This window comes from Equus przewalskii, chromosome 6 (assembly GCF_037783145.1).
Source record: "Equus przewalskii isolate Varuska chromosome 6, EquPr2, whole genome shotgun sequence".
NCBI lineage: Eukaryota > Metazoa > Chordata > Mammalia > Perissodactyla > Equidae > Equus > Equus przewalskii.
The window spans coordinates 28389867-28402284 of record NC_091836.1 but is presented as its reverse complement, the minus strand read 5'-3'; the positions used below and the strand labels follow the sequence as shown (position 1 = coordinate 28402284).

At 47.1% G+C, this 12418-nt stretch overlaps 1 protein-coding gene across 1 annotated transcript in view; it reads right to left on the bottom strand.

Annotated features, from left to right (window-relative positions):
* Positions 1 to 12418, bottom strand: part of POU2F3 (POU class 2 homeobox 3) — a 72242-nt gene continuing 59824 nt past the window's right edge. The window contains exons 8-13 of the mRNA XM_008513735.2: positions 12205 to 12346; positions 10439 to 10575; positions 8811 to 8972; positions 3502 to 3568; positions 2226 to 2361; positions 1 to 1279 (exon numbers count right to left, since the gene is read on the bottom strand). Coding sequence (XP_008511957.2) covers positions 1240 to 1279; positions 2226 to 2361; positions 3502 to 3568; positions 8811 to 8972; positions 10439 to 10575; positions 12205 to 12346 — 684 coding nt within the window. The 3' untranslated portion in view covers positions 1 to 1239. The remainder of the gene's footprint in view (positions 1280 to 2225; positions 2362 to 3501; positions 3569 to 8810; positions 8973 to 10438; positions 10576 to 12204; positions 12347 to 12418) is intronic.

The following is a 12418-nucleotide window of genomic DNA, read 5'->3' as shown; positions in this document are numbered from 1 at the left end:
ACCTCTTCTTATCAATAGTGGAATAGTTTACACCATCACTATACAAATTTATTTAGAAACAGATTCCTTTGAATCTCAACATTTCCTTGGATATGCAGTCTTTTTTTAAAAAAAGTTACCATTTCTGGAATGGCTTCATGTTACATCTCTACACACTGGCCCACAAAGAAGGAGATTAGAGATAATGTTCCCAAGAAGTCAACAAGGATTCCCAGCCCCCGTGGGAACTCCTGTGGGAGCTAGCACAGTATTTCACACTTTGGTATTTTTTCCTTTCTTTTTTTTAAAAGAAGATAAAATATTACAGAGATGTCCTCAAAGTTCACACCTGAGTTAAACATTTTGCTGGAAAATTCCACATGAAGGAGAGAAGAACATAATGCAAAAACAGGAAAGGGCTATATACAGGTATTTTGCCAGCATAATTGCTGCATTTTGGCTTTTGTGTGCTTCCTTCTGCAGCCAGGAGAAGGAAGAGAGGACAAGATGAGGGGAAACACAGGGAAGGAGAGAAGGAGGAAGCACTGCTGAACTCTGGCCAGACGTAGCAGACAGAAGAGCACCTGTGGGTAAAGAAATGTGCCCAGGGACTGACGGTGGCTCAGCCTTCTGTAAAGAGGAGGGAACTTGGAGAACGCAATCATCGATGGATTTGGTTCTAGAAAAGGGAGCAGGGCTAAAAGGAAAATGGGGTGAAATGAAGATTCAGTCAGAAAACTCTGCTGAACAGAGAAAACCATCAAGGCTTTAGTGGAGACATCAGATTCAAATCTTCTCACAGATTTTTGAATCAGTTCGGAGATTGCGGCTAAGTTCAGAGTCAAAAGCATTGTCTCCTCTCCTGGTTGTTTGGCATGCCAAGCAAATGGCTGTCCCCAGAAGCCCACAGATGAGTTGGAGAATCATAGTAAGAAGTCCTTTCTCTGAAAGACTACGGCCACAGTGAAGCCATCTAAAATATTTAGAACTAGAGGATAAGGGCACAGATAAGGAGGAGGAAAAAGGTAAACTCCTAGGAGGGGTACATATTTCAAGAGCTCTAGGAGTCAGCACATGGTTCAATCACAGTTTGGATCTCCAGAGGTCCTTGCTCTTGAAGAAGGCAAGAATTTGGGTTCATTGATAGTGGAGATTCTCTGCCACTCTTCTGAAAGTAATCTTTCCATACAGAGAAGGTGTGCTTCCCTTCCTTCCAGTGGGGAATACAGGGCCAGGTGGAATAGGAGAAACTTTTTGGTCTCAGTGGAGGTAGGTAGGGTGATTCCATCGGTACCAAGATCTGGAAGGAAGAAGGAAACGAGTCAATCACGAAGCTGCTAATGTGATGAGGGAAGATGGGAATGGGCAGTGAGGGCTAACAGATTTCCTTCTGGAGTGAGAAAATGTTCTGGAATTAGATCATGGTGATGGTTGCAAAACCTTGTGAATATACTAAAAACCACTGAATTGTACACTTTGAAATGGTAAATTTTATGATATGTGAATTATATCTCAAAACAACTTTTTAAAATGTACACTATATTGTTTTCTCTCTTTTTTTGGTGGGGATGGTTGCGGAGCTCCAACTTTTTGGGCTGTGCAATGATTGGCCAATAAGAGCTGGCTACCTTGCTGAGTGGACAAGTGGATTCATCTCTTTCTACAAGCTCAGGGCTTTGATCTATTGCTTAACTTTCAAATCTCTGTTTTGCTCTGAATTAGGGAAGAATCTCCTAAGGCATCTGCTCTGAGAATACTGTTTAGAGTAGATTCTTTGGCCCAAGAGGCTGCTTTTCCCACTGCATCCCAGGTGGGAGCGTGGGATAGGGAGCAGCCTCACTTCCCTCTCTCGCTGTGCCAGCCACACTCAAAGCTCAGGCTCACATCACAACACCCGAGAATGGGGTTGCTGGCATGAAGTGGAGCACTCCTAAGTCCAGGGAAGGACCTGGCCCTTTCTGACAGGAGTGTATGGAAATTTCCATCCTCGAAGTGAGGACGGAAATTTTGGCTTTGTTGACATCAGCTCCTTGCCAGGACTGCTCACTGGCTGAAGCTTCTCTTTTAAAGCCCACTCCCTAGGGATAAAGTCCAGTCTGGCTCTCTGTCTGTCCCCTCCCTGTCAACTCATTCCTCTTTTCCAACCCAGTGACAAGCTTTCTTTCCCAAGGTATTGACCCAGACACAGCTTCTCCCATGCCCCTTCACCCTTCTGGGACATTGCTGTACTCTGCCCTCCATCTTACCCTGAAGAGTTAAAACTGGAGGAGGAGTTCACTGTTGCTTTGGAGTTATTTTGAGATGCAGTGGGGCTGCTGGCGTGGAGTCCTGAGCCAGGAGACGAAGGGCTGCTGTTGTTCCCAGGGGAACAGGATGACGTTGCTGAGGATGAAGAGAAGCAAAAACAAGGGGAAAATAATGCAGCTGGGTCCTGGGACCTCATGACATGGCCCTTCAGACTTGTATCCCCCAAGGATCTCACTATCTCCCTACTCCCACTCATCATCCACCTCCTACCATGTTAGCATCAATGCCCAGCCCCAGAGGGGCCCTCATCATAAATGCTTTCCTCAGCCCAGGCCTTGGAGAGGGGCATGGCTGGTTCTGCAAGTCCAACACTTGCCAAATGCAAAAAGGACAGATGCCAAAATCATCCTACTATGGGACACACCCTGGGCTGGGCATATGCAGCCCAGACCAACAGGCGGGACAGGAAAAAGAACAAGAAGCTTTGGAAAGGAAGAGAAGAGGAAAGAAAGAAAAGTGCTTGGGGAGGAAAAGAGAACCGGAGAGCATAACTAAAGATTGCCAGCCTCTCTAGTGCTCCCATCTCTACAAGGAAAATATACATGGTCTTCTAGACAGAGCACAGCCAGGAGTGAGGAGATCTGAGACTCAGTCCCCAGCCGTTCACTAAGTAGCTTTGTGGCCTGTGGTAACTTGCCTCACTTCCCTGAAACTCATTTTTGACCTCTGAAAAACGGCAGATTTGGATTAAACTGAATTCTTACGTTTGAGTTTCCTACACAGCATTCAATGGATAAGGTGACATATTTTACCATCCAAGCTAAGATACTTTGAAGAGTGGAAGGGAGTGCTATTGATAATTATGTCTGGACAAGAGGCAGACACTGGGATTGTCTAGGCATATCCAGACCGATGGTCACCTATCTAGTTCTTTGAAATGCTGTAGGTACTTTTTGAAAAGCTGAGTTCTGTAGAAAATTATTTTGGAACATCCTGCCTTCCATACAGCTCATTTAGGAACATATAATGTACTTCGGTGCTGAGAAGTGCTACAATTAAAACAAAATAAAAAACAAACACTGGTTTAAACTTTGCTTATTCAGCATTTCCCAAACTTACTGGACAGATCACGGAAGTTTTTTTCTCCTAGCACAGATTTTAATATCCTTTGAGATACAGTTAGGGAATGCTGACTTAGGTAGGTATCTTCAGTCCTAATATTCCACTATTTAAAGGAATTGTGATGTTATTCAGAAACCTCATTTTAAAGCTCACCTGTTCCAGGCATAGTGCTGTGGATGGGAGGGACAGAGAGGGGGCCCAGAGACCCAGACGGAGAGACCTGAAAGGCAACAGAAGCTTGTAAATGTCCATTTCCACTCCCTTCTCCAACCTTGGGTGATTCTCCCAGGATGCTGGGTCCCAGACTCTTCAGAGACCAAGGCTCAGCTTCCTTCAAGATTTCCTAATCCCAAATCTATACTCCATCCCCCATTTCACAGGAAGGCCTCTGGACCACCCTGCTGGACCATCCAGCTGTAGCTCTGCCCTGCTCCCACAGCTCCCTGCTGCTGACACCAGGCCCTGCCTTCCCTGTCGTACATCCCTGGCAAGGTTTCTTTGGCATTGCCAGGTTGAAGGTGCCGTGCTTGAGTGCTCTGGCTATGAGAAGGACACTCCACTTGGATCCTGCTGTGGCAGACACTGCCACTTGGCTGCCTATTTTCCAGTCCCTATTTCTTCATTCCTAAAAGCCTCCTGCTTTTGCTCAGGGCAGCAGAGTGCTTGGCCCTACCGACCCTGTTTCAGGCGTCCCATCCTCATGCATGAGTGGACCATCGACTCTTGAGACGACCAGAGAAGCTGAACTTCAGTCTCTGAAGCTTTTCGTTTTGCCCTGGAGACCTCACAGCATCATGAACTCTGAGATTTGGAAGGGACCTGAGATAATCTGGTTTAACCTCCCACAGAGTTCAGGAATCTCCCCTCAGCGTCACTATCCTAGAACAACCTAGAACAAGATGTAACACAAAGAATGGACTTTGTAGCCTGGCAGATCTGGGGGTGAGACCTGGCTCCATCACTATCTATGAGACTTTGGGCAAGTTACCTAACTCATTTCTTATCCTTAAAATAGCAGTAATACCTCCCTTATATTTTCTTTTAATTAAGACTTAATGAGATAATGTCCATAATGCTTCCAACTCAGTGCCCAGCACAGAGTGCTGGCTTGTTAAATGTTCGTTTCCTTCCTTCCTGAAAGAAGCTGTCAACTGCTGTGTGTCTCTAGACACTGTTCACCTCATCATTTGACCTGAAATCTGCATACTTTCCCTCTCTCTTATTCTTCTCATGCTGACAGAGGAAGCTCTGATCAATGTTTTCAAAGAACATTGAAAGAAGTTCTGCTCAGGGAGCTGTGATTTGCTATTCCTCTCCTCCCCAGTTTGGAACATCCCATCCCAACAGGATGCGGCATGTACTCATCTCCAAATTAATGAGCAGGGGCTTCGGCCGCGTTCATGTACCTGTCCTTTTACAATGAGCCTCCTCAGTAGGCTGCAGGCCCATGAAGGGTGGAGCCAGGTGTAGGGCAGTGTGGTAAGAGATGTTATCAATAATCTCCCTCTCTCTGCTCCTCCTCCCTTCCTGCTGCCACACCCAAGAATTTGTTGTTGTTTTTAAATAAATGTATTTAGTCATTATGACCAGCTTCTTCCATTTCCTTCTGGAGACAGGCTGTGCATACACAAGCAGACATATATATGGTGCCCCCTTTTTAATTTTTTGTATAAATAGTAGCATTCTGCTGACATTGGTATGCACCACCTTGGCAGTTTTGTTTTTTTTTTTTCTTTGCTTAACTGTATATCTTGGAGATCATTTCATATCAGAAGAAGAAACCATGTCCTGGTCCCAAAGAGACTGTCCCAGTGAGACCTGAGGAGAAGATAGGATCAAAACATTTTTCTCTGTTCTCTTTCTCCATGACACCACAAGTATTAATATAATTATTTATTTAATGTCTTCCTCCCCGACTAGGCTGTTAGACTTCGTGAGGGCAGGACGACACCTGTGTGGCTCACTACTCTATCCGCAGTGTCTACCACAGTCCCTGGAACTTTGCAGGTGCTCAGCAAATATGTGTTGAATGAATGATGAGAATGAATGAGGCTCCTTCCAGGCTCCTCCATGCCTCCCACCACTCTTCTCCAAGTTGATGTCTTGGGTTGGGGTTGAACCCAAGCGGCAACCTACTTCCCATGTACTCTAAGCTAAGCAGCATCTTTAAAGATTGCAAGGCTCTTAGGACATGGTTCAACTTCCTTAACACGGCCTACAACGCCCTACTAATCTAGCCTCCACCTACTACTCCAGTCTCCTCAGTCACTCTCTCTCTCCCTGGGGTCCAGCTCATTTCCAGCCTCTCTGCTTCCTCTCCCACCCACCCTAGCCTCAGGCTCTTTGTGTAAACTGTTTCCTCTGCCTAGAATGTTCTTCCCTAAACTCTATCCTCCCTGCATTACCCAACTCAGACTATTCCCCATTAATGTCTTCTACTGTCAGTTCAAGCATCATTCTTCAGAGAAGCCCCTGACCCCCTGGACTAGGTCAGGTCCCTCAAATACCTGTACATCTTCTCTGGAGACTTCATCACAAATAACATTAGTTTAATGTCTATTTTCCCTCCTGGACTGTAAGCAAGGGATCACATGTATCCTGTACACCACTGTATCCCAGTGCCAAACGTATAGTGGGTGCCCAATAAATATCTAAGAAAGGAATGATGATTGAATATCATGTTGCCTCCAACTTAAAATTTTCAATGGTTCCTCATAGCTTTGAGGATAATTTAGCATCCACGACCTATCATAATCTGGCCCTCATTAAACTCTCTGCCTTAGTCCCAACCCTTGGCTGCAGCCAGATTGAAATGCTTGTGCTTTCCCAAATGCATCACGTTGTGTTATAATTCCATGCCTTCTCACAGATCGTTTCTTCTGTCTGCTATGCTGTCCTTCTGGCTAGCTCTGAATCTATTCTTCAAACAAATTAGGGGATCAGCCCTCCCAGACCCCATTCTAATTTGGGTGTCTTTCGTCTGTGTCCCAATAGCACTCCCACGAGGCTCCTGACCTCTACTTCACCCCTCGCATCTACTTCACTGCAATTTCTTGCCTTTTCTGGCTCCTACTTCTCAGTTTCTTCCCTTGATCCTCTTCTTTTGCCCATCCTTAAAATGCTGGTGTTGCCCAGTGTTGAGCCCTGGACTTTCCTCTTTGCTTCCCCCCTGCAAACTCCATAGGTGAGCTCCTCATCACCCAGGATTGCAACGCCCACCAGTATGCTTATGACTCCCAATCCATATCTCTATGCTGGCCTTCCCTCCTGACCTCCAGGCCCATCATTCCAAGTGCCCAGGGACATTCCCACGTGGGTTTCCCCTAGGCCTCACCGTACATCATAATGATGTAAAGAACAGAAATCATCACTTTTTCCTACTCCCAAACCAGTTCCTCCACCTGTGTTTGCTTTCCCATCAACAGCACCACCATCTACCCAATCAGCCCAGCCTGAATGCTGAGAGTCATCCCAGAGTATTCTCTCTCCTTCATTGCTCTCCCTGCCCCCACCCGATTGCCAGTGTATTAACCAAGACCTAATAATTCTACCTTCTAATTATCTCCTGAATCTCTCCCATCGCCCTCATTCTTACCACGTGGCTCTGCCTCAGCCCTCATTATTCCTCTACTGGAATAACCACAGTCATGTCCAACTGGTCTCCCTACAATGAATCTTGTGATTCTGAAGACACACTTTATACTGCAGTCAGAGCCATCATTCTGAAAAGCAAATCTGAGCAGGCCAGTGCTCTGTTTAACGTCCTTCAATGACTCCTCCAAGACTTCAAGCTCCTTAGCATTGCACATAGTCCCCTCAGTCCTGCCTTTGCTGATCTATCCAGCCTCTTCTTCCAGCATTCCTCCACGCGGAACCACCTGCGGTTTCATGAATGTGCCATATATTCTCCCTGCTGCATACCACTGTTCTCATCCTTTCCCCTTGTGAGAACGCCACCTCCCACTTATTTGCCTCATCACTCCTTCCTGTCCTTTTAGACTCAGCTCAGGTACTAATTATCTCCTTGGGGAAGCTTTCCCTAACTACCACCTCCCAAGGCTTTGTTAGCTGCTACTCCAAAGTTCTCCTAGAGAAATTGTCATGTTGTTTATCATTTGTTTATTTGTCTATCCCCTCTGCTAGGCAGTGAGGTCCTCTGGGACAGGGGACAAATATTATTTATTTGTGTATGCCCAGCACTCCACACAAAGACCAATATAGAGTTGATAGTCAAATGTTTGGTGAAAGTATGAACAATGGTGTAGTTTTTATTAAACAACTATGTCCCACCCTGGACAAGGCTGAATCTCACCCATCCTTGAGTGCTGAAAGACTAGAGGACAACACCATTATCCCCAACTACCTTAACTTTCCAACCATCATCATCCCCAGGGATGGAGAAGAACCCTCCCATGCCTGCCTACCAGGCACTATCTCTCTCCTGGATGTAGAAGATATTTCCTATTCTCCCAACTTCCAAGGCTGCCTAAACTGCAAATTATTCCCAGCCCTGACTTCTCCCCTGAATGCCAGAACCATAGATATAACTGTCTACCTGCTACTTCCTCTCAGATGCCCAGGAGAGGTGTCTAGCTTAATACGACCAGCTCCAAATTTTTAGTTTTCCCCCTCAAACCTCTTCCTCCTGCAGGCTCATCATCTCAAAAAAATGGCAGCACTTTCTAATCAGTTGCCCAGGCCAAAACCTTTGAAGTCCTCTTTGCCTCATTTCTCATACTCTGTATCTGAGCTATCAGCACAACTTGTTGGCTCCATGGTCGAAGTATATTCAGAATCCAACCACTTCTTCTCACCACCATGGCTATCGCCCCAGCCCAAGCCTCCACTGCTCTCAGCCTGATTTTTGTAATGCTCCAGGCTCGTCTCCTGCTTCCACACAGATTGTTCTCCACACAGCAGCCATGTCAGCCAGCTCAGGCTTCTCTGCTGAGAGCTCTCCAGCAGCTTCTTATTTCACACCAACTAAAAGTCAGGGTCCTTTCAACGGCCCCCAAGACCTTGGGCGGTCTGCTCCCTGCTACTCCTCTGACTTCATCTCCAACTTCTTGCCTCCTTCCTGGCTCTGGCCCAGCTTACACTGGCCTCCTTGCTGTTCCACAAACATGCCAGGTCTTTTCACTTGCTGGTCCCTCTGCCTGGAACACTCTTTCCCCCAGATATTTCATTCCCTTTCAACACTGAGGTCTCTGTTCAAATGTCACCTTATCAGAGAGGTCCTCTCTGACCTCTCTATCAAAAAAGCATCTCCCCACTATCACTTTCTATCCCCTTAGCCTTCTTGATTTTTCTTTAGATATTTAATATAAGCATCTATTTGCTTATTTATTGTATGCCTCCCTAAACTTCCAAGCCCCATATTCCCCAGAATGAAGAAGACTCTTTGCCTTCCAGGCATCATCTTCCCCAGTGCTTGGCAGGCAACTTGGTTCCCGGCCACTCACCAGTCGGGAATTGTAAATGGGCGATTTGATGGGTGTGGCCATAGGGCAGTTGATTCGCTTCTCCTTTTGGCGTCGGTTGCAGAACCAGACCCTCACCACCTCCTTCTCCATGGACAACTGCTCTGCAATCATGGAGATCTCCTCTGAGCTGGGTTTGGGGTTCTACAGAGACCAAAGAGATAGAGGGCTGTCAGGAGGAGAAAGGAATAGGGTCAAGAATCGGGGATGGGGGACAGATGTTCCAGAGAAGCAGGATAGAACAATAGATGCATCAAAAGCTTTAGAAGCAGACCTAGAACAGAATATAGGCTTTATCACTTACTGTGTGTTTTAGGAAACTTTCTTAACCTCTCTGAGCCTCAGTCTTATCATCTATGAAATGAGAATAATAATGCCTACCATATAGGATTATTGTGAGGATTGAATGAGAAAATGTGTGTGAAGTGCCAAGCACAGGCCTGACACTGAGTACAGGCTTTATAAATGTAGGTTCTTTTCTGTCACTCCTTCCTTCAGGAAAAGTTCTGGAAAGAGGGGTCCATTGATGAGTTATGTGGGGCAGGAAGAATCCCCAGAAGCTGTGCTCCCCTCTGTGTTCTTTCTTTCTAACCTGATGATATCCTTCTCCTGTGTCATTGCTGCCTGTCCTACCTCAAAATAGGAAATCATAAAGCTAAAACTCATGGACCCATCAAGACTGTGGAGATTATATGTATCTATCGATCACTGTCTTCTTCTGACCCCTCCCCACACCCAATCTTTGATCTCAGCCCCTTTTCCTCCCTCCTTACTCTTGTGCTCTGAGAAACCTAATCAGAATGAAAAGCCTAGCTCTTGTCATCCTGCCAGGAGAATGCAGCCACAAATCCTTGAGCCAGATGCAGTGGAGAATCTGCTGGAGGGGCGGCAGTCCTGGAGGCCTGGAGGATGGACCTGTGTGGTGTGGATGGAGGCTCTGGAGGCTGGTACCTAAGGGATCCTGATTAGTAGCTGTTTAGACCACACCTGTTTTCCCCTCTTCTCTCCCCCATCTCCCACGGAACACATAGCTGGTATTATTAGCTTCCACATACTGGCTCAAGAATATGCTTTTGCTATAAGTTCCAAAAAATGTATGTATATAGTATGGTCACAGGTATTTAAATGTGTGTGGAAAAGGAAATACACGTAGACGGCATTTGATGGTGGATTTTTTTTTCTACATTGTGCATTTTTCTAATTATTTACAATGAGGCTTTATTACATTCATAATTTGAAAAATACAAAACAATTTATAGAAAATAAAGAATTTATATATAATGCCCTGGCTTTGCTCCCCTTACCTCAACTGGATACATAGATACACCCTCTTCTGGGACCCTATCTCCCATTCTTTAAATCTCCCAGTGAGAGAGACAATGGGCCCCAAATAGATGTCATGGCAAGAAGGGTCAGTGGAGGAAAAGTTCCTGGAACCTGAGATGAAGGGCAGCCTCGAACACCTGGGGATGGAGTGTATCTTTGCTTTCTAACCCTTTCCCAGGGCAGGTATATGGTGGTGAGGGGTTGGTGTCCAGGGGTCTGTGTGAGCCTGCTCATGCAGCTGTGGAAGTTGGCCCACCCGCTTCCCCCCTGAAGAGGCCACTCACATCTTGAAATCTCTTCTCTAGAGTCAGGCGGATGTTGGTCTCGATGCTGGTCCGTTTCTTCCTCTTCCTACCGAACACTTCGCTGAGGGTGGGGTAAGAGCTGGGAGTGCTCATGGAGGGGTCTGACGGAGAGGATTCTGTCGGGAGGTGAAAGAGCAGAGGAGGCTCAGAGAAGGGAACACATGGCTGGTTCAGGCCCTGTTGTAACGGACTCGAGGTCCAATGACCTTCTTGGTGGGTTCTGCAGTGGCATTTTCAGGACCAGCCCCCTCCCCCCAGCAGGAGAGCCAGAAGAGATCAAGAATCTTGCTTCTCTTCGTTGCTCTGGGCAAAGGTCTTCCATGACTCCCAGAGCAGTGCCTGCAGTGTTTGCGGTCATGGTTCAGGGACGCCAACATCAGCGCCATGTGTAGGTGTGAGTGGGTGCAGGCAGAGCTCCTACAAGTCACATTTGTGAGTCTGTCTTTTACGAGTATGCCTGGACGTGAATACCAAGTAACATGTGAATTGGCGTTTTGAACTAAAAGCAATGGCACTTGGTGGCAGAATGTTGGTGTTGACGCCATTTTCTTTTTAGTGTGTTAGAGCTGAGGCTGTAAGATCGATAGGCAGGGATGTCCCTCAGGAAGGATTCAGGTGTTAGCTGGGGCATCACACTAGAAATGATCTATAAGGTCCTTGCCCAAAGACCCTAAGACCCTCTGATCATATTTCTCACTTCAGTGCTGCAGTAAAAGTAGCCCAAGGGACGGCCTGTCAGGGGGACTTCCGAGAGGGTAACACCCGTGGCTGCCCACCCCACCCCTTCCTCCTTCTCCACAGTAACCACTAATCTACACGTATCTATTTCATAGGTCCCAGCCTTGGCACTGGCTCTGCTCCTTCCCTGTCTACCTAGACCAGGTGCTCTCAACCGGGAGCGATTTTGCACCACCATCACTCCCCCAGGGGACATTTGGCAATATCTGGAGACATTTTTGCATGTCTCAATGGGGGGCAGGTGCTACCGGCATCTAGTGGGAGGAGACCAAGGATGCTGCTACATCTAAATACCCTACAATTCACAGGACAGCCTCCCACAACAAAGAATTACTGGCCCAAGATATTGATGGTTGAGAAACTGTCTCATGCTATTCCCTGACACCAACTCTTCTATTCAGTATGCTAAACACTTTGCCCTCGGCTTACACCCTTGACCTCCTGGGAGGCCTCCCTGACCACCACGTGTGACTGAATCTCCTGCAAACCCCTCTCCTGCTGTAAGGCTTTCCTGACCAGTCTAGTTCACAGTAACTCCCTGCCCCCTGAAAACCTACTCAAGAATTAGCCAGGCAGAGATCTTGTGTGGTGCCTGTCGCCTCCCCCTCCCAGCCATGAGAACCCACTTTCCTGTCCCCCGACCTAGACCTCATCCAGACTGCAGTCTCGGTAAGTGTGTTTCCCCTGCAGACCCAAACTTCGTCTCTCGTGAGCTGTCCTGAGGTCTAGGCTGGGTGGGTCTGGGGCAGGGAATGGAAAGGGGACAAGTCTTCATGGCCAGAGACCTAAAGCCATGTCTTCCAAAGGGCTTTATGAGTAACGAAGCTGACATTTTCATTTCCACTTGCCTGTCTCCTGGGCCTCATTTCTCAGTTGGTTCCAGACTCAGGAGGAGAAGAAAGGGGTGTTACGTATCAACTGCCTACAGCCCCAACACAGACAAGTCACTAGCCCCTTCCCTGCAGAATCCTCTAGGGCACCAGCTGTCCTCTGTCCCTGAGGCCTACCTGCATCGTTCAGCCACTTCTCCAGCAGTGGCTTCAGCTTGCACATGTTCTTGAAGCTCAGATTGAGGGCCTCAAACCGCGAGATGGTGGTCTGGCTGAAGTCGTTGCCATAAAGCTTTCCCATTGCCAGCCCCACGTCTCCCTGCATGTGGGGATTCAAAGGGAGGAACTTGAGAGACAGGCTCCTTCTCTTCTTCGTCTGCACCCCCTACCA